Source organism: Protopterus annectens, chromosome 6.part0 (assembly GCF_019279795.1).
Source record: "Protopterus annectens isolate FY-2018-M chromosome 6.part0, PAN1.0, whole genome shotgun sequence".
In the NCBI taxonomy this organism is placed as follows: Eukaryota; Metazoa; Chordata; order Ceratodontiformes; family Protopteridae; genus Protopterus; species Protopterus annectens.
The window spans coordinates 1,921,604,600-1,921,624,684 of NC_056737.1; the positions used below are offsets into that span (position 1 = coordinate 1,921,604,600).

Sequence of the window (20,085 nt, forward strand, 5' to 3'; positions counted from 1 at the left end):
CTGTGGTGTTGTCCATTCTTATCAATAGTTGACCTGGTTGTAGAAGGTCCTTGAAAGCTATAATAGCATTTATTACTGCTAGCATTTCTTTTTGATTTATGTGAAGGTGCTTTTCTTTTTGGGACCATTTGCCCTGAATGCACCGGTCTGTCATGTGCGCCCCCCAGGCGTAGTCCGAGGCGTCTGTTGTGATGACTTGATTTACTTGAGGCTTGCTGAATGGAGGACCTGTGTTTGTTTGACATGCTTGAGCCCACCACAGAAATTCCTTTTGCAGACATGGAATTAGTGGTATTATTGTTTCCAAACTGTGGCTGTGTTGAGACCATATGTTTTTTAGGTACCATTGTAGTTTTCTCATATGCAGCTTTGCACATGGGATTAGTAAGATGCAAGATGCCATGAATCCCAGAGCCTGCAGGATTTTCCTTGCAGTCAGCCTGGTGCAATTTGCCAGTGTTCTGAAGTATTGAATTAGTTGCCCCTGCTTCTCTAGCGTGAGGTAGGCCATCTGGGTGTTTGTGTCCAAATTGGCACCCAGGAAAATTATCTTCCGAGAGGGTATTAGCCTTGATTTCTCTTTGTTGACTGTGTATCCCAGAGAGTTTAATAACATTATTACATAAGCCAGATGTTTCAGAAGAATGTGCTTGCTGTCCGCTTGGATCAGGCAGTCGTCCAAATAAGGGTATATTTGTATCCCTTGAAGTCTGCAGTAGGCAATTACTGATGCCAGGCATTTCGTGAATACTCTGGGCGCAGTAGATAAGCCAAAGGGCAATGCAGAGAATTGATAATGGGTTGAACCTGCAAGAAATCTGAGGTATCTTCTGCAATTTTGTCTGATTGGGACATGCAGGTATGCCTCCTTGAGGTCCAATGTTACCAGCCAAGATTCCTTGCCCAGCATGGGAAGAAGTTGCTGTAGAGTGAGCATCTTGAATTTTGGTACGAGTAGGAATGTGTTTAGGATGGAAAGATCCAAAATAGGTCTCCAATCTTTTCCCTTCCTTGGCACCAGAAATAGCCTGGAATAAAAACCTTGACCTTGTTCGTGTGTAGGTACCTCTTGAATAGCTTTCATGTTTATGAGATCTGAAATTTGCCTTTGTGCCTCTGCCCTTTGATTGTGTGGCAGGTTTGGCATGCCTCTCATTTTTGGAAGGGTATGAAAATGGAATTTGTAGCCTCTGTTTATAATGTCCAGGATCCATTTGTCCTTTGTGACAACATGCCAATTTTTTGAAAATAGTGCCAGCTTTCCTCCTAAGGGGGCTGCCATTTGAGACCTGGTTGGCATGCAAAGGGGAAAGTCATTGGGTTTGCTTTCTGAAAGATTGCGAGTTGTCCTCACCACCTCTTTGTGTAGGAGCTTGCCATTGTCTGCCTCTATACGATCCTTGTGATTGTCCTCTGCCCCTCGGCCTGTATCTGCCTCTTTGGGGTCTGTCTGTGGCAGGAAAGGACCAGTTTTTGGAAGGCCAATTTCTACTAAAACGTGGGGGTTGAACCTGCAAAAATTCTTTCACAGTTTGCATTGATTTTGCCTTTTCCTCCATTTTCCGTAATACTTCCTCAGCATTAGCCCCAAATAGTACATCCTTTTGAAGAGGGGTCTAGTAATTTAGCTTTGACATGATCAGGCAAGGCTTGTTCCTTGAGCCAGGCATGCCTACGTATGACTGAGCCTGTAACAGCAGCTGTACATGAGGCCTCTAGAGCATCAAAACCACATTGTAAGGTATGTTTACCCACTTGTTCTGCACTATGCATCAAATCCTGCAACTCCTTCAAGTCTGGTTGTTCAGGTTGTGACATTTTACTTTTCAATTGTGATAACAAAAACTGTTGGTATTTTAGCATATGAAACTGACAGTTTAAGGCCCTCATGGATAAGGTAGCCAAGGTATATACCTTTTTTCCCCACCTTTCTAAGGATCTGGAATCTCTCTCGGAAGGCAATGGATTTTTGGCAATGGAGGCCTTAACTCCCTTGGGCCCTTGTGAGATGGTTTCTAGGTCATCAGCATGGCTTTTGTATAGAAATTGGTGTGAATCAGGAACCCTGTAGAGGCTTAACTGGAGCTGGAGGTAGAGAGTCCGGGTTAAGGCAGGCCTCCGAGTAAACATCATCTAGGATGTCCAAGACAGGAGGTATAGCCAGAGGCCTGTGCTGGGGTAACAAAAGAAATTCCCTAAGCCTTTTCTTGGAATCTGAATAATCCTGGCCTTCCCAGTGGAAGTGTTCCCTTAAGGTATGCAAAGTTTCCCCAAATGAGTAATCCTCAGGGGGGGATACAGAAGGAATAGACTCCTCTGCATCAGAGTCTTCAAAAGGGGAGTAAGACTGTGCCTGATCATCAGAGTGTTCTGAAATAATGGAGCCCTGATCAGAGGAGGGGGACTCTTCCTCCACTCTGGGCCTTTTGTCCGGAGGTGGCTGAGAACCTCTGATTAGAGTAATTAAATCCTCAGCCATTTTAAGCATCTGTTTCTTAGGCATGGGGCCTGGAGATGGGCCCTGTGTAGCTGGTCTCTTAGAGTGCATGGATGCTTTAGACTTGGTGAAAGCCTTGATGGAGAAAGAAGAGGAAGGTCTGAAGACACCTTGAGTGGAGGTGGACCTGTCCACATTCTGTGTTTCAACGCCAAGAGTGGCGTCGGTATCTGTAGTCGGGGTGTGGGCCGAGGAGCCTGCGACCTCGGGTACAGGAGACACCGCCAAAGATGTGTCGTCGGTAATCAGGGGCTGCGTAGGCACCTCGCTGAGAACCACGTGGAGTCGGCTTTGGCGTGGTGTCGGTAGAGGCCGCCGACCTCGAGTGTCGGTCCTTGTCTCTGCGTTTTTTAGACAAAACCGAAGTCGGAGTATCCGACGACATAGTATAGTTAAATGCTTTCCCAAAAAAAATGCTGGGCGAACTCCGCCCGACGCTTAATAGTGCGTTTGTTGAATGTAGCACAAAAGCGACAGACAGAGACGTCGTGGTCTGGGCCTAGGCAAGGAATACAGAAGGAATGGAAATCCTTATGCGGTATTTGCTTCCCACAAGAAATACAATTATTAACTTTGTCTGACATCGGTCTGAGGCAAGAAAAGTTTCCCCAACGGGGTACTTGGCTTTTAAGAAGACTTCGGTTTCCAAATTTTCATAATCTCAGGAGCTGGCCGACCGGCACTTGCGAACTGCTTCTGCTTCGGGCACCGCGCGGCAAGAAAGACTGAAGAAAATGGCGTCGGCTGGTTCTTTTATACCCCTGTCGCACTTACGTCAGGGAAGAAGCGATGACAACCGACGCCGGACCTAGACTTTGGAATTCGGTCGACCGAGGACCCGCCTGACGGCAGGAGAACCCATCTGTTATGACTGCAGCTGTATGCACGATGAACATCAGAGTTTTCCATGATAAGAACTTAATTTCACAGGATGATGCTGGTTCAAAGGGAGGAAGAATAATCCATGACAATAGTAAGTTCAGCTTCCACGGTGCACAAGGAACTTTCACTGGGGGTCTGATGTGGAAGGTCCCTTTGAGAAAGGCTCTAGACAGCTTATGGGCCATAATGGTAAATCTGTCAATTCCTAGGTGAAAGTTAACAATGGCAGCCATTTGAACTCGTACTGTTGCTGCTGCTGAATCTTTGTTGAAAATCATGGTAAGGAATTCTAAGATGGAGGACATGGGTGCTTTATAAGGGTCAATGTTCTGTTTGGAGGCCCAAAAAGAAAATCTTTTCCATTTGCTGAGGTATAAACTTCTGGTGGAAAGCTTTTGGGAAGACAACAAGATGTGTCTGGTCTCCTGAGAAATATCATCAAGCCTGGCTATGTGGGGAACTGTAGCAGCCAAGCTGTGAGCTGAAGAGACTGTAGAGAAGGATGGAGGTTCCCCGACGGATGTGTCAGCAGTTCTGGAACCGGGTCCAGAATTCATGGTTCCTCCACTAGGTGCTGAAGTAGGAATGGGAACCAAATCTGCCAAGGCCAATGAGGAGCTATTAGAATCATAGTCCTCCTTAGCAATGAAGCTTTCTGTAGAACCTTTGAAATCAGAGAGATTGGTGGAAATGCACAGAGAAGACCCGGGGGCCAATCTTGTACAAGTGAATCCCTTGGGGACTCTCCCGGAGGGGGGATCAGGGCAAAATAGCTTCTGCATTTGGTGTTTAGGTGACTGGCAAAAAGATCCTGTCCACTATCTCTTGTTTGAGGGACCATTCGTGAGGCAATAAAATTGCCCTGCTCAGTTTGTCTGCTATCATGTTGGATCTTCCCGGTATGTGCGTTGCCAACAGAAAATGCTGGGAGGATACAGCCCCCTGCCAAACTCTGAGGGCTTCTCGGCATAAGGGGTAAGATCTGGTCCCACCTTGCTTGTTCAAATACCAGACCACTGACATGTCTGTCTGAATTGCAATGGTCCCGTGAGGAAGAGAGTCTTGAAGAACTGCAATGCCAAAAGAACTGCTCTCATCTCCAGGATGCAAATGTAACTCCTGCTCTGTCCATGTGCCTTGGACAGTCCTCTCCTGATAATGCCCCCGCCCACCCTATCAGGGAGGTGTCTGTGGTCACAGTGGCTATTGAAGGTGGGAATACAAATGGGCGACCTACGCTTACATGAGAAGACGTAAACCACTACTGAAGGTTCTTCTTGCACAAGTTTGTGCTCAATATTGTGCGACTTATGAGAAGCTCCTGTTAAGACCATTGAGTGAAAAGTAACCATTGAAGTATTCTCATATGCATTCTCGCTAGAGGAATGGCTATGATTGCAGCAGCGATCGGACCCAAATTTTTTTAACACTTCTGATGCTGGTGCTTTCGTCTTTGATACTAGAGAGCTGATTTGCTGACACAGCAGAGCGATTCTTTCTAATGGTAGCCTTAAAGTGATGGTTGAGGTGTCTAACTCTGCTCCTATAAAAATTTATATACTGTGATGGTGATAAGGCAGACTTTTCGAAGTTGACAGTAATACCAAACTGACTGCAGAGAGTCAGAGTGTGGTCTCTTGATTGAACTAGTTGATGCCTGGTGATGGCGGAAAGGAGTTAATCGTCTAAATACAGAAACACCTGGAATCCAAGACGCCTCAGGTGAGCCGTTACCACTGCCATGCATTTGGTGAACACTCTGGGGGCTGAAGTGAGACCAAAGGACAGGGCTCGAAATTGATAACGACTGGCTCCCAGCCAGAAACGCAGGTGCTCTCTGGATACCCTGTCCATTTTTATGTGGTAATAAGCATCCTTGAGATCTATCACGCACATCCAATTGTCTTTCCCTAAAAAGGGAAGAATAGACTGAAGCGGGACCATCAGAACTTCTCCTTCTTTACAAATTGGTTGAGTCTGCTGAGGTCCAATATAGGTCTCCAGTCTCCTGCTTTCTTTGGTACTAAAAAGAACCTTGGGTAAGTTCCGGATCCTGTTTGGTCTGCTGGGACTGGCTGGATGACTTTTCTAGCAACTTTTGGACGTCTTCGGTTGCTTGTTCCCTGTAACGGGGTGGTATGTCCTGGATTTTCCTTAGGGTTTTTGGGAAGGAGGTGAATGGTATGATATATCCTCTGGAAATTACTCTCTGTACCCATTTGTCATTGGATATTTTTAACCAGGCGTAAAGATACAGGGATAAGCGACCCCCGACTGCCTCCAGAGTAAAACAGTCAGGCTTCCATTCAGGGACGCTGGTAAGGTTGACCAGAAAACTGATCTCTGTCACCTTGATGTTGCAGGCCCCCTATGCCGCGAGAGTGGTGTCTTCCGTTATTACCCCCTCCTCTGCCTCTAAAGGGGGTATCACCACGGGTGTCTGGAAAGGCTATGTGAGATTTTTGGAACCACAACTTACCTCCCTTAGTGCCTTTGGGATAAGGCCGCATAGAGGTGACAAAACGGACTCAGACGGCAGTCTCTTCCCATCTTGCTCACTCCTGGTAAGAGTTTCTTTCACTTTAGGCCCGAAGAGAGTGGTGCTGTCGAATGGGGCACTGATGAAAGAAGACTTGAAGGAACATAGGCACATCCAGGACTGCCTGTGTAAGGTGATTCCTGAACCTGCAGCCCTACTTGAACCCATGGCTGCATACGAAATGAGCCTCATGGATGAGTTTACTAAGGAGTTAAGGGTAGCAAACTGGGTGGTCACTTTGTCAGCAACTCCCGTAGCTACAGAACCCTGGAGAGCATCTCCTAACTCCTTGAGGAGATCTCTCTGTAGTCTAGTAAAGTGAGTCAGGTAGTTCAGCGATCGCAATGAAAATGTCACTGAACTGAAGATGCGTTTCCCATATCGGTCCATAACCCTAGAATCTCTGTTAGGGGGATGGATCGATGAAGAAGTCTCGGATAATTCCTTCTTGGTGGCTGCTGCAACCACAATGGCATCAACAGGCACTCCTTCAGTCAGAAACTGCTTATCCACGGGGGCAGAGATGAATTTATTAGGCCTCCGGGGAACAGGCTCCGTCACGTCTAGTGACTCCCATGCCCTACAAGAGATCAGCTGCATGAGCTCATCATAGAGCAGAGACACCCAAGAGGTGGAAGGTTGAGACCCGAAAGCCTTCAGTAGCACTGACTCATCCTCAGTAGGGCTTTTGGACTGCCAATCACCCCTCTGCCTAAGGATTTCAAGCATCTCCACAAAGGAGATATCCTCAGAAGGGGATCTTGGGGACACTTCTGAATCATCTAGGTCAGTGTCTGATGTCAGAGACTCCTGTGGGGAGTCCAAGTGTCTCCTCTTACATACACTCTTCCTGAGAACCTCTTCAGTGGGGATTTCTGGAGAGATCTCAGAAGAGCAAGCAACACCCTGTGGGGTTACCTGAGGCTCAGAGTCTCGACGTTGGGCTGGGATGATAGGAACAGAAGCAGACCCAGGAGCTATAGGGGAAGAAAAGGCTAGACCTGAAGTTGAGACTGTCATTGGGGACATAGCTCCCCTCTTGGTTATGACAGCCTTACGACTCAGAAATGACAGAACCGAAGTCCCCAAAGGAACCGCCAAGCTCCCTTTGTACCGAGGCTGCAGGCTCTGAACCCGAGGTAGGAGCCGAGCTCACCCGAGCCGAGGCCCCGAGAGGGAGAGTTGGCACCAACAAGTCAGTGCGACTGCCTCCCCCGGAGCTGACTGGAGAGCATGGGCTCCTAGACTCCACATCCGGCGCCGATGAAGTCCGAGCAGATGGAGCAGATAGCGCAGAAGCAGGCCTTGGCTCCACGAGCTCTACAAGAATAAGGTCTGCCCCCTCCGGCTCCGAAGTACTGGTGTGGTTCAAACAAGTAGAAGAAACGTCCATAACAGTGGTCTTTGGTTCCGACGCAACGGTCGGAGCAAACAACAATTTGGGAAGTCCTGGAGCCTTCAGCATCTTCTGCACCAGTCGATCCATGTCCGAATCAGGAAGGCTGACAGAAGACCTAGAAGATTTTAAAGAAGGCAAAGATCGAAGAAGGGGAGAAGCAGGAGTCTTGGATACCAGCAGCAGGGACATAGGCTGGCTCCGAACAATGGAAAAGTACAGTTTAGTACCTACCATAAATGTAGATGTTCAAGTGTCTTCACTGCTGCAGTCATTACACTTGGGTTATCCTGCCGTCAGGCGGGCCCGCAGTCGGCATGAGTTCCAAAGTCCTGGTCCGGCATTGGTTGCTGTCGCCTCTTCCCTGACGTCAGTGCGCCAGGGGTATATATGAAGTAGCCGATGCCATTTTCTTCAGTTTTTCTTGCCCCAGATGTCAAGTGCCCCCCAAAATGGTAGGCAATGCATATTGCTAATAAAACATACAAAAAGCTAAAAATAAAACCTTCAGCAACCAGCAAATATACCACATAGGTAGTATAGGTTAGTTCCAGATAAAAGAAAGAGGGGCTGGCAGGTGGGTAACCTGGACTGCAGCAGTGAAGACACTCGAACATCTACATTTATGTTAGGTACAAAACTGTACTATGTTCATCTTGTTTCACTGCTGCAGTCATTACACTTGGGTAGAATCCCAAAGCTGAGTTTGGGTGGCTGGCTCTATAGAGGATTTGGTGTGGCTATGAGGCCCTGCAGCACTGCAGTGACAAAGCCAGCTCTGGATCTGGAATAAACAGGCAAATGGTAATGCTTGGTAAAGGTGTGCACTGAACTCCAAGTTGCAGCTTCCAAGGTATCTTTGGTAGGTACTCCTCTAAGGCAGGCAGTAGAAGTGGCAGTTGCCCTGGTGGAAAGTGGTCTAATATTACTAGGTACAGGTTTCCCATGTTGTGTGTAGCAGAACCGGATACAGTGTCCTATCCACTTTGAGATGGTCTGCTTTGAAATAGCCTTTCCCTGTGATACTGCAGCATATGATACAAACAATTGTTCAGATTTTCTGAAAGCTTTTGTTTTGTCCAAGTAGAAGCGCAACTGCCTGTGTATGACCAAGGAATGTAGAAGTCTCTCCCCTTTATTCTGGGGATTTGGATAAAATGTTGGCAAATTAATAGATTGGTTAAGAGCCACACTGGATACCACCTTAGGCATAAAAGTAGGGTTTGTTCTTAAAGAAACTATGGCTTGGTGGAAAATGATGAAAGGCTCCACTGCCATTAGTGCCTGCATTTCTGAGACTCTTCGTGCTGAGGTTATTGCCAGAAGCAGAGCAGTTTTCCATGATAAATATTTTAACTTTGCCTCCTTTTGAACCAGCCAATTCAGCAAAGTGAGCTTTTCCAAAATGAAATTGAGGTCCCAAGTTGGTGTTGGTGCTCTCCGGGGCGGTCTTATGATTTTAGCCCCTCTGAGGTTCTGCTTTAGCAATGGGTGAGAGAAAATGGGAGGATCTGTGTTGTAATGAGCAGAGATGGCAGAAGCGTGAATCTTAATGGATGAGAAGGATAGTCCTTTGTCCAGCATCTCAGTCAAGTATTGTAGTATCTGAGGTATGTTGGGTACCAGAGGATCAAGGTTTTGAGCCTGGTTCCAAGCACAGAATCTCTTCCACTTTTCTGAATATGATTTCCTGGTGCTAGGCCTCCTGGCCTCCAAAATGACATCCATAACCGCTTCAGAGAGAGAAGTTGTCCATTTGGCTAATGAATCTGCCATGCAGCCAGGTTTAAGGTTTTGAGCTGACTGTGTAGTATCTGATTGTTTTGCTGAGTTAGAAGGTGTGGAATTTGAGGCAAAATCCAAGGTGGGCCTTGAGCTAAGTTCTTTAAGATTGGGTACCAATGCTGGCGTGGCCAGACTGGAGCAATCAGAATCATCTGTGGTTTTTCTTGACTGGCTTTTAGCAGTACCTTTGTAAGGAGAGGCAGCGGTGGGAAGGCATAAACATTTAGGCTTTTCCAGCTGAACGAAAGAGCATCCACTTCCCATGCTTGTGTGTGATAAGTCCTTGTGCAGAATTTTTGTAGTTGGGAATTCAGTGGTGAGGCAAAAAGATCTATATCTGGGCACCCCCATTTTTACATTATCATGCTGAAAACTTGTGGATTTAATTTCCACTCATGAGGATCCATGATGTTTCTGCTTAAGTCGTCTGCCAGAGTGTTTTTCTTTCCTGGCAGGAATTGTGCTTGCAGATGAACTCAATAGGTTAGAGCTGTGTTCCACAAGGTCATGGCTTGTCTACATAGGGGGTAAGAATGAGTGCCCCCTGTTTGCTTATGTACCACATCACAGTGGCGTTGTCTGTCTTTACTAGTAATTGTCCTGGATGCAGAAGATCCCCGAAAGCTGTAAGGGCAGTTTGTACAGCCAACATCTTTTTTTGATTGATGTGAAGATGCATTTAGTCTGTGGTCCATTTGCCCTGAATACATTTTCCTGCCATGTGTGCTCCCCAGGCGTAATCAGAGGCATCTGTTGTTAAAGTCTGCCTGGCTGTGGGAAGAGTGAAAGGCTGACCCTTGTTGAGGTGACATGCCTGTGCCCACCATCGAAACTCCTGTTGTAGGCAGGGAATTAGTGGTATTACTGTCTCCAAGCTGTGAGAATGTTGAGACCAAACACTTTTTAGGTACCATTGTAATTTCCTCATATGCAGTCTTGCATATGGAATTAGTAGTATGCAGGATGCCATGAATCCCAAGGCCTGCAGAATTTTTCTTGCAGGGAGTTGGGACTTTGTTGCCATCAATTGAAAATACTGAGTCAGTTGTCTTTGCTTGTCTGGCGTGAGATAAGCCATCTGGGCCGTTGTATTTAAGCTGGCACCCAGGAATATTATCTCTTGCGAGGGCACTAGTTTTGATTTCTTTTCATTTACTGTGTACCTTAGGCAACTTAATCTTTTTACGAATGCCAGATGCTGTAGAAGAATGTCCTTGCTCTCTGCTTGAATCAGGCAGTCGTCCAGATATGGATATATATGAATTCCTCTTTGTCTGCAAAATGCAATTACTGGTGCCAGGCACTTGGTAAAGACCCTGGGCACAGTAGATAAGCCAAAGGGCAGTGCAGAGAATTGGTAGTGCATTGAACCAGCTATGAATCTGAGGTATCTTCTGCAATTTTGTCTGATAGGGACATGCAGGTATGCCTCTGAGGTCCAAAGTAACAAGCCAAGCTTTCTTGCCCTACATGGGAAGGAGCTGTTGTAGTGTCAGCATTTTGAATTTCGGAACATCCAGGTAAGTATTTAGAGTGGAAAGGTCCAGAATGGGTCTCCAGGCTTTGTCCTTTCTGGGTACTAGGAAGTCTCTTGAGTAAAATCCTTGTCCTTTTTCCTGCTGTGGTACTTTTTGAATAGTTCTCATGTCCATGAGAGCTGTAATTTGTTTTTGTGCCTCTGCCCATTGATTTTGTGGCAGGTCTGGCATTCCTTTTAGCCTTGGAAGAGTGTGAAAGTGGAACCTGTAACCGTGAGTCACAATATTCAGCACTCATTTGTCGAGTGATTGCTTGCCAGTTTTGAAAAAAGTGCTAGTTTCCCCCTAAGGGAGCTGCCAAAAGGTAAGAGTTTGGCATTGGAAGGGGGGAGTCATTGGGACTGTTTCCTGTAAGGTTGTGACTTGTCCTCACCTACTTTTGGGTTTGATGCACCCCACTGTCATGGTCTGTATGATCCTTGTGGCTGAAATCTGCCTCTTGGGCGTCTGTATCTGCCTCTTTGTGGCCTGTCTGACACTGGAAAGGACCAATTCTTTGTAGGCCAATTTCTGCTAAATCGTGGTGGCTGTACCTGTAAGAAATCCTTCACTGTTTGCATAGATTTTGCCTTATCCTCCATTTTCTTTAATACCTCTTCTGCCTTAATACCAAATAAATTATCTTGCTGCAAAGGCGCACCTAATAATTTTGCCTTAACATGATCTGGTAAATTTTGTTCTTTTAACCAAGCATGTCTTCGAATCACAGATCCTGTAACTGCTGCTCGACAAGAAGCTTCTAATGAATCAAAACCACATTGCAAAGTATGCTTTCCCACTTGCTCAGCTGCATGCAATAAATCCTGCATTTCCTTATAGTCAGGTTGTTCTGCATTTGTACTCATTTTCTGTTTTAATTAAGACAGTAAGTATTGTTGATATTTAAGCATGTGAAACTGGCAATTTAGAGCCCTAACTGCTAAAGTTGCAGAGGTGTAAACTTTCTTTCCCCATCTGTCTAAAGCTCTAGAGTCCCTATCAGAGGGAGCTGGATTCTTAGCTGTGGAAGCCTTAACCCCTTTGGGAACCTGGGAAATAGTTTCTGGGTCAGCAAGAAAGTTTTTAAAGAAATTTGTGAGAGTCAGGGACTCTGTAGTACTTGTCTGGCTTGACAGGAGCTGGGGGTAAAGAATCAGGATTTAAACTAGATTCAGAGAACACATCATCCACAATGTCCAACACTGGTGGAATAGCAAGGGGCCTGTGCTGAGGCAGTAAAAGAAAGTCTCTGAGCCTTTTCTTGGATTCTGAGTAATCCTGGCCCTCCCAAAGGAAATGCTCCCTCATGGTATGTAAAGTTTCCCCAAAAGAGTAATCCTCAGGAGGAGAGGCTGAAGGAATTGATTCTTCATCATCAGAATCCTCATGGGGGGTAAAGAATATCCCTGGTCTGAAGAGGAATCAGAATATATTGAAACCTGGTCAGAGGAATCATAATCTGTATCCTGCCTAGGCCTTTTATCAGGAGAGGGATGGGAACCCCTGATCAGAGTTATCAAGTCTTCGGCCATCTTGAGCATCTGTTTTTTAGGCATGGAGGCCTGTCCAGGTGAATGATGTACTTGCTTCTTTGTCTTTAATGTAGGCTTAGATTTGGCTGTAGTTGCAATGGTAAGTTGAGTAGGCCTGGAAACACCCTCAGAAGCCGATGCCTGCTCAGTGGCTCCGGACTCATCTGAAGGGTTAATCTCCGTTGGCACAACACCTTGTGTATCCAGAGGCCTAGGCACCTCCACGTGGGAGTCGGTCACGGCCTGTGGTTCAGAGGTAGCGGGTGTCAGAGGCTGGGAAAGCGCCTCACTGAAAACCGGCGAACCAGCGACTGGCCTAGAAGAGGCTTTGTCGTCAGTTTTGGGCCTCGGATGCCTTTCCCTATCTTTAACTTTGCGTTTTTTTTGCATTCCGGTTGTCGGTTGTTCCGAAGGCATTGTATAATTAAACCTTCGCCCAAAGTAATGGCGAGCAAAATCAAATTGACGTTTAATAGTGCGTTTGCTAAACCTAACACAAAACAGACAACTAGTGACGTCGTGATCTGGGCCTAGGCATGTGATACAGTAAGAATGAAAATCCTTATGAAGTATTTGCTTCTCACAAGAAATACAATTATTAACTTTTACTGACATCGGTCTGAGGCAAGAAAAAGTTTCCCCAACGGGGTACTTAGCTTTATTGAAGACTTTGGTTCTGAAATCGAATTTGAAATCTCAGGAGTCAGCCGACCGGCACTTGCGAACTGCTTTTGCTTCGGGCACCGCGCGGCAAGAGAGACTGAAGAAAATGGAGTCGGCTTCTTCTTATATACCCCTGGCGCACTGACGTCAGGGAAAAAGCGACAGCAACCGACTCCAGACCAGGACTTTGGAACTCAGGCCGACTGCGGGCCCGCCTGACGGCATGATAACCAGAGTGTAATGACTGCAGCAGTGAAACACGATGAACATCAGTTGACTCCGAAGGCATTGGAGCCTATGTTCCAGCAGATTCTCCCAATTTTGCAGTCTTATGCTTCGATGACTTAGAACTAGAAGCCAACAAAGATTTTGAAGATATAGGGGACTGACCAGCCCCATCCTGGCTAGACAAAACCTCATCTTAGGAATGTTTGAACAGGCCTCTATCTATTAATTTTCTTTTTCTCTCAAGCAAAACCCTTGGAGGAAAAGCATGACATATGCTACATGACTCCTGAAGATGATGTGAGCCCAAACAATATACACATTGCCTATGTCCATCGGTGATGGACATTTTCTGTCCACAATCTAGACATTTTTTAAAGACTGATTTAGGTCGTTTGCCCTTGTCCTGTGACATCCTAAAGAAAACTAAAAACGTTGTTACTGCACAACTAAAATAAAGACAACTTCTGTTAACTATAGAGTTAGTTGTTAATTCACAACTACGCCCTGACAAGAAAGCCCAAGGGGCACTTAACTAACAAAAAAAACTACAACTTTCCTAATACAAAAGATAAGACGGGAACAAGGGGTAAACAGTAAATAATAAATAAAAATTAGCAATTTGAAAGAATTTAACTTGCGTAAATCCTATTTTTCTCCAATAAAGGAATCGAGTTCTGGAAACACACGAGATCTGTGCCACGGCAAACTAGATCTGAGGTATTCCAGGCAGTGCATCATGGGATAAGGGGCTAGGTCTCGAGCTTTTGGTAAACCTCGAGCTTGCTAACGGCCGTGTCGGAGCCGAGGGATCGGCTATGAACCCATCACTGATGAATGAACGGCGAGATTGAACAACTTCACATCTAAAATTTACAGGGCAGGCACAAAACCTTATGGTTCTGAAAGCATCTCTTTTAGCTCCCTGTCCCCAAAGCTACTTTTCATTGAACAGCCTGTGTACATCAAAATTAATTTATGCTACAAGGTTAGGTACAAAAATCTGAGCAAAATCTAGGAATTGACATTCCATAAACAGAGTACAGGAGACATTTCATCAGACGGGAAAGTTTACATATTACATACAAAGTAATACTCAACACATGCTAAGTTAATCAGAACTAGAACTCTAGCTTACCTTGCCAGGATTCTGGTTCTTATACAAAACAACTTCCTGCAAGTACATCTGAAAGGTCAACCAACTCTCAGCCAAATACTGGCACAACTCAGGGAAGCTAAGAAGTCGAGGATGCATGATCTCCGTTTCACTACAATCACAAATGAAAATATAACTTATTATATGTCTTTAGAAAAATATCATGGATTTTCCTTCTTCCAACTTTTTTGTAGTATTTATGCTGCTCTGTCACCTAATAACATGAACTAAACATGATAATACATGCATATGACCTTGCTCATCTTAATGGTGCTAAAACCAATTCAAATATACAAGAGTATGACAAATGACTGCTTATATTAACTAGGATCTCAAAACCAACTGCTTGCTATTTGATACTTCTCAAAAATCACAAATATCTTCCTCTATGATTGCTCTTTTTATAAGTAAAATGTCCAGCTCTAGCAATTATTAGTCTGAACTCTTCCCCAAATGTCAACACCTTTCACACTACACTAAAAATCTGCAAGTCCATCTTTCCCTAATCCCAGTGAACATTTCTCTCTCTCACTAAAGAAAGACAAAGGAGTCCCATTTTCCTCTTATGTTGCTTACTGTTCAACTCGCTTACCTTTAAATTACTAAATGTCGATTACTGCTGCACCTCTGAACTACAGATTCTACAAGTTTCAAAACGCAACTACCTTAATACTTACTGTCTACAAAAGAAAATTAGTCTCGAACATTCAGGATACTTAAAGGTTCCAGTTTATTCAGTTTCACAAAATTATTCCAATATTTAATATAATGGTGTTAAACCTTTTCAATTTCATTAACTGTTACAATAAGGTCTTAAGCAGGTAATCTATAAAGAAAACAAATGTTTTCTCATCAAACAGAACTGCCACTGCTCATTATTACTTTCATGTTTTAATGTCATGTGCTTATACCCTCCACTAATGAGATATTATCATTCTGCAATACTCACTCAATTTTTTTAGAACTCTACATACTAAGATGTGCATTTATGTCTAATGTGGTAATACCCACTGCAAAACTGCATATTTGTTAGCTAACAAAATAGGATGACTGGCACAAGAAACATTTTCAGTCAAACTGGACAGAATAAGCACAGTACAGTTCAAACACAAGTTGAGATGCAAAAGCTAGCTCATAAGCCAATACAATACATATAAAAAATTGGTAAGACAGAACTAAAGGCTGTTCATTTGACAAGGGCATGTGCACTTCATTACAGAATACATAAATGCATACCAACATAAAAGACAGCCGCTGTAAGTGACATGAGAAAACAAAAAAGAAGTTATGTACTCACCACGTTTCATGTGAGTTGTTCCATCTCGCCTTCATTCTACACTGATGGGTTCGGAGCCGATCCCCGGCTCCAACACGGCCGACTAGCAAGCTCAAAGTTATCCAGTAGCTCGAGACCCCATCCCTTATCCCACAATGCACTGCTGGAATTACCTCAGATCTTGTTTGCTGCGTACCATATAGAAGTACAATAATTATTCTGCCTAGGAATGAAGACACATTGAAAAACCAGGACGAAGACAGCCTCCAGGTTAACTGCCAGCCAGGAGGGGGAAGGAGTGAGGAACGTGAAAATGAAGGCAAGATGGAACAACTCACATGGAACGTTATGGTGAGTACATAACTTCTTTATGTGAAGTTGTTCAATCTCACCGTTCATTCTTCACTGATGGGTAGCGTCCCTAGCACCCTGATCTTGGGTGGCTCACGGAAGTACACTCTTCAGAACCGTAGAACCAAATGAAGCCCTGTCCCTGGAGGCCTTATCCACTTTGTAATGACTTATAAAAGTGTGAGGTTTAGACCATGTGGCTGCTGCACAGATGTTGTCCAAAGGTAATTTTTCTTGAAAGGCTGAAGAGGTAGAAACTGCTCTGGTTGAATCAGCCTTTACTTTAGTAGACAAGGGCATGTTATGACATGAATATGTGTAGGTGATACAATCAGACAGCCACTTAGACAGGGTTGTTTTAGCAACTGGTTTACCTTTCCTGGCCTCAGAAAAGGACACAAAGAGCTGATCTGATTTCCTAATGTCTTTTGTTCTGTCCAAATAAATCTAAGTAGTCTATGAACATCGAGTTTGTGCAACATATATTCCAACTTGTTCGTATAATTAGGAAAGAAAATGGGCAACTCAATGACTTGATTAATGTTAATCTCAGAACATACTTTGAGCAAAAAGGATGGATTTGTCCTGAGATACTCTGTCAACATGGAAAACCATTATAAGGGGGCTTGGAGTTCTGACACTCTGTGGGTTGAAGTGATGGCTACTAAGAAGATAGTTTTCCATTACATAAATTTTAGTTCACAAGATGATTCAGGCTCAAAAGGAGGAAGAATGATAGGAGATAACATAAAATTCAAATTCCAGGGAGAATAAGGTGTTTTCACTGGAGGCCTCATGTGAAAAGAACCTTTTAGAAAAGCCTTAGACAATTGACGAGCCATAATATTCAAACCATCGAATCCTAGATGGAAATTAGATACAGCAGCTAACTGCACTCGCACCGTTGCAGCCGCTGCTCCTTTGTTGAAGATTTCTGTCAAGAATTGTAAGATAGAAGACAATGGCGCTTGGTAAGGGTCAATGTTGGGGGAAGAAGCCCAAATGGAAAATCTCTTCCACTTTCTACGATACAATTTTCTAGTGGAAGGTTTATGGGAAGCCAACAAAATTTGACTAGTGTCATGGGAAAGATTATAGAGCCTGGCTATGCAGGGAACTGGAGCAGCCAAGCAGTTTGCTTCAGTATCTGCAAGGATGGATGAAGATCCCCTATCGGATGTGTCAACAAGTCCGGAACTGGGTCCAGGATCCATGGATCTTCCAGAATGTGATGGTAAAGAAATGGAAACCAAATCTGCCGAGGCCATTGAGGGGCTATAAGGATGATCATCCGTCCCAATGACTTTGCTTTCTGTAAGAATTTGGGTATCAGGGGAATTGGTGGAAATGTGTAGAGGAGACCCGGGGGCTAATCGTAGACAAGAGCATCCCTCGGGGAGTGACCTGGTGTGGGAATCAGGGCAAAATAGCTTCTGCATTTGCTGTTGATGTGACTGGCGAACAGGTCGCAGGAAGGATGGCCCAATTTGCAGAAGATCCTGTCCACAACTCTTGTACGAGGGACCATTCGTGGGACAATAAAATTGCTCTGCTCAGTCTGTCTGCTATAATGTTGGATTTGCCCGGGATGTGCATTGCCAACAGAAAGCACTGGGATGACCGTGCCCACTGCCATACTCTGAGTGCTTCTCGGCAAAGGGAACAAGACTTGGTCCCGCCTTGTTTGTACAGGTACCAGACCACTGACATGTCTGTCTGTATTGCAATTGTCCCTAGAGGAAGAGAGTCCTGAAAGTACTGCAACGCTAGAAGTACTGCTCTCATCTCCAGGACATTGATATGCAGATGTGATTCTTGACCTGTCCATATCCCTTGGGCAGTCTTTCCCTGAAAAAGCCCCCCACCCCATCAGGGAAGCGTCCGTGGTCACAGTGGCAACTAGAGGAAGGAGCATGAAGGAACATCCTATTGTGACATGAAGAGACGTCAACCAACACTGAAGATATTTCTTGCAGGAATTCGTTATCAGGATCATGCGACTCACTGGAAGTTCTTGGTAAGACCATTGCATGAACAGAAGCCATTGAAGGATTCTCATATGCATCCTTGCTAACGGGATTGCTAAAATAGCTGCCGCCATCAATCCGAGAACTTTCAATACCTCTGCAGCTGGTGCTCTGTTCTTTGATATCAGGGACATTATGTGTTGGCGAAGAATAGAAATTCTTTCTGGTGGAAGACGAAGAGTGGTGGTCGACGTGTCTAGTTCTGTTCCTATAAAGACGATATGCTGTGATGGCAACAAGGCAGACTTTTCTAAGTTGACTGTAATGCCTAGCCGATCGCAGTGTGTCAGGGTAGCCTCTCTCGCTTGAAGTTGTTGTTGCCTGGGTGGAACATCTGGGATTTTTTTTTTACGGGAAGGGGCTGGGTGAGAATGGTATGAAATACCCTCTGGAAATTATACTTTGTACCAAACTGTCATTTGTTATATTTAGCCAGGCTTTTGGGTACAATAATAAGTGACCCCTGACTGCCTCCAGAGTAGGACAGCCAGGCCCTCCCTTCAGGAGCGGTGGTAAGACTGACCAGAGAAATGTCACCCTGGTGTTGCGGACCCCCTCTGCCACGAGGGTGGCGTCTTCCATTGAAACCCCCTCCTCTGCCTCTGGAGGGGGCTCTCCACGTGTGCCTTGAAATGCTCCTTGGGCTTTCCGGAACCACATCTTTCCTCCCCTCTGACCTTTAGGAAAGGGTCGAGTGGGGGTGGAAAAACGGACTTCGATGGCAGAGTCTTTCCTTCTTGCTCACACCTGGTCAAAGTCTCCTTCACCTTTGAACCAAACAAAGATGAGCCGTCAAATGGGGCATTAGTAAAGGAAGACTTGAAGGGTTCCACGAAGGAATAGAGCCGCATCCAGGCATGCCTCTACGAAGAGCGATACCTGTACATGTGGCTCTACTCGAACCATCAGCTGCGTAAGATACGAGACGCATGGACGAGTTGACTGTCGAATTGAGGGTAGAGAGCTGAGTGGCAATCTTGTCGGATACATTCAAAGCTACGGCACTCTGAAGAGCATCTCCCAACTCCTTAAGGAGATCTCTCTGCAGTCTGGTAAAATGTGTCAAGTAGTTCAGTGATCTGAGTGAGAAAGTTGCTGAACTGAACATGCGTTTCCCATATCTATCCATGATCCTAGATTCTCTGTTAGGAGGATGGATAGATGAGGAAGTCTCAAACATTTCCTTTTTGGTGGCTGCCGCCACCACCATGGCATCAACAGGGACTCCCTTGGTCAAAAAGGACTTATCCACGGGGGCAGAAATAAACTTATTAGGCCTCCTGAGAACAGGTTCCATAGATTCTGGTGACTCCCACGCCCTACGAAAGACCAGATCCATAAGCTCATCATAGGGCGGAGACACCCAAGAGGTGGAAGGCTGAGACCCGAACACCTTCAGGAGAACAGACTCGTCCTCAGCAGGGCTCTTGGACTGCCAATCACCCCTCTGCCTAAGAATTTCAAGAATCTCTGCAAAGGAGATGTCCTCAGAGGGAGATCTAGGGGACCCTTCTGATTCATCCAAGTTGGTGTCCGATGTCAGAGACTCCTGGGGGGAGTCCAAATGCCTCCTCTTGCATAATTTCTTCCTGGGAACCTCTTCAGGGAGAACTTCTGGAGAGGTCTTGGAAGAGCAGGGAGTGCCCTGTGGGACTACCTGAGACTCAGGGTCTCTACACCTGGGATGATCGGAGGAGACAGAAACTGACACAGGCACTTTAGGGGAAGAAGAGGCCAGACCTTGAGATGAGGAAGCCTTAGGAGACAACACTCGCCTCATGGCTTCGAATGTACCTCGGCTCAGATGAGGAGTCGTCGACTGATCCGACTGAGCCGCAATCTCCTCCCACACCGAAGCCGTGGGCTCCGAGCCCGAGGTAGGAGCCGAGCTAACCCGAGCCAAGGCCCCTAGAGGAAGTGTCTGCACCAACAAGTTGGTGCGGCTACCCTCCCCGGACCAGACTGAAGAGTGTCGGCTCCTAGAGTCCCCGGTCGGCACTGAGAACGTCCGAACAGATGGAGCCGACGACAATGGAGCAGGTGTCGGCTCCAAGGGATCCACAATCATCAGGTTGGCCTCCTCCAGCTCCGAAGGTCCGGTATGGCTCGGAGGAGGAGCAGACTATTCAAGAGTAGTGGTCTTCGGCTCCAACTGTTGGGTCTGATCCGACAGCAATTTAGCTAGGCCTAGTGCCTTTAAGATTTTCTGAACCAGCCGGTCCATATCCAGATCAGAAAG

The 20,085-nt window shown here is 45.6% G+C and overlaps 1 protein-coding gene across 1 annotated transcript in view; it reads right to left on the reverse strand.

The window, feature by feature from the left end:
* RETREG2 (reticulophagy regulator family member 2) overlaps nucleotides 1–20,085 on the reverse strand; it is a 1,615,599-nt gene that overhangs the window by 1,121,455 nt on the left and 474,059 nt on the right. The window contains exon 4 of the mRNA XM_044075231.1: nucleotides 14,175–14,304. Within this exon, the coding sequence (XP_043931166.1) occupies nucleotides 14,175–14,304 (130 nt within the window). The remainder of the gene's footprint in view (nucleotides 1–14,174; nucleotides 14,305–20,085) is intronic.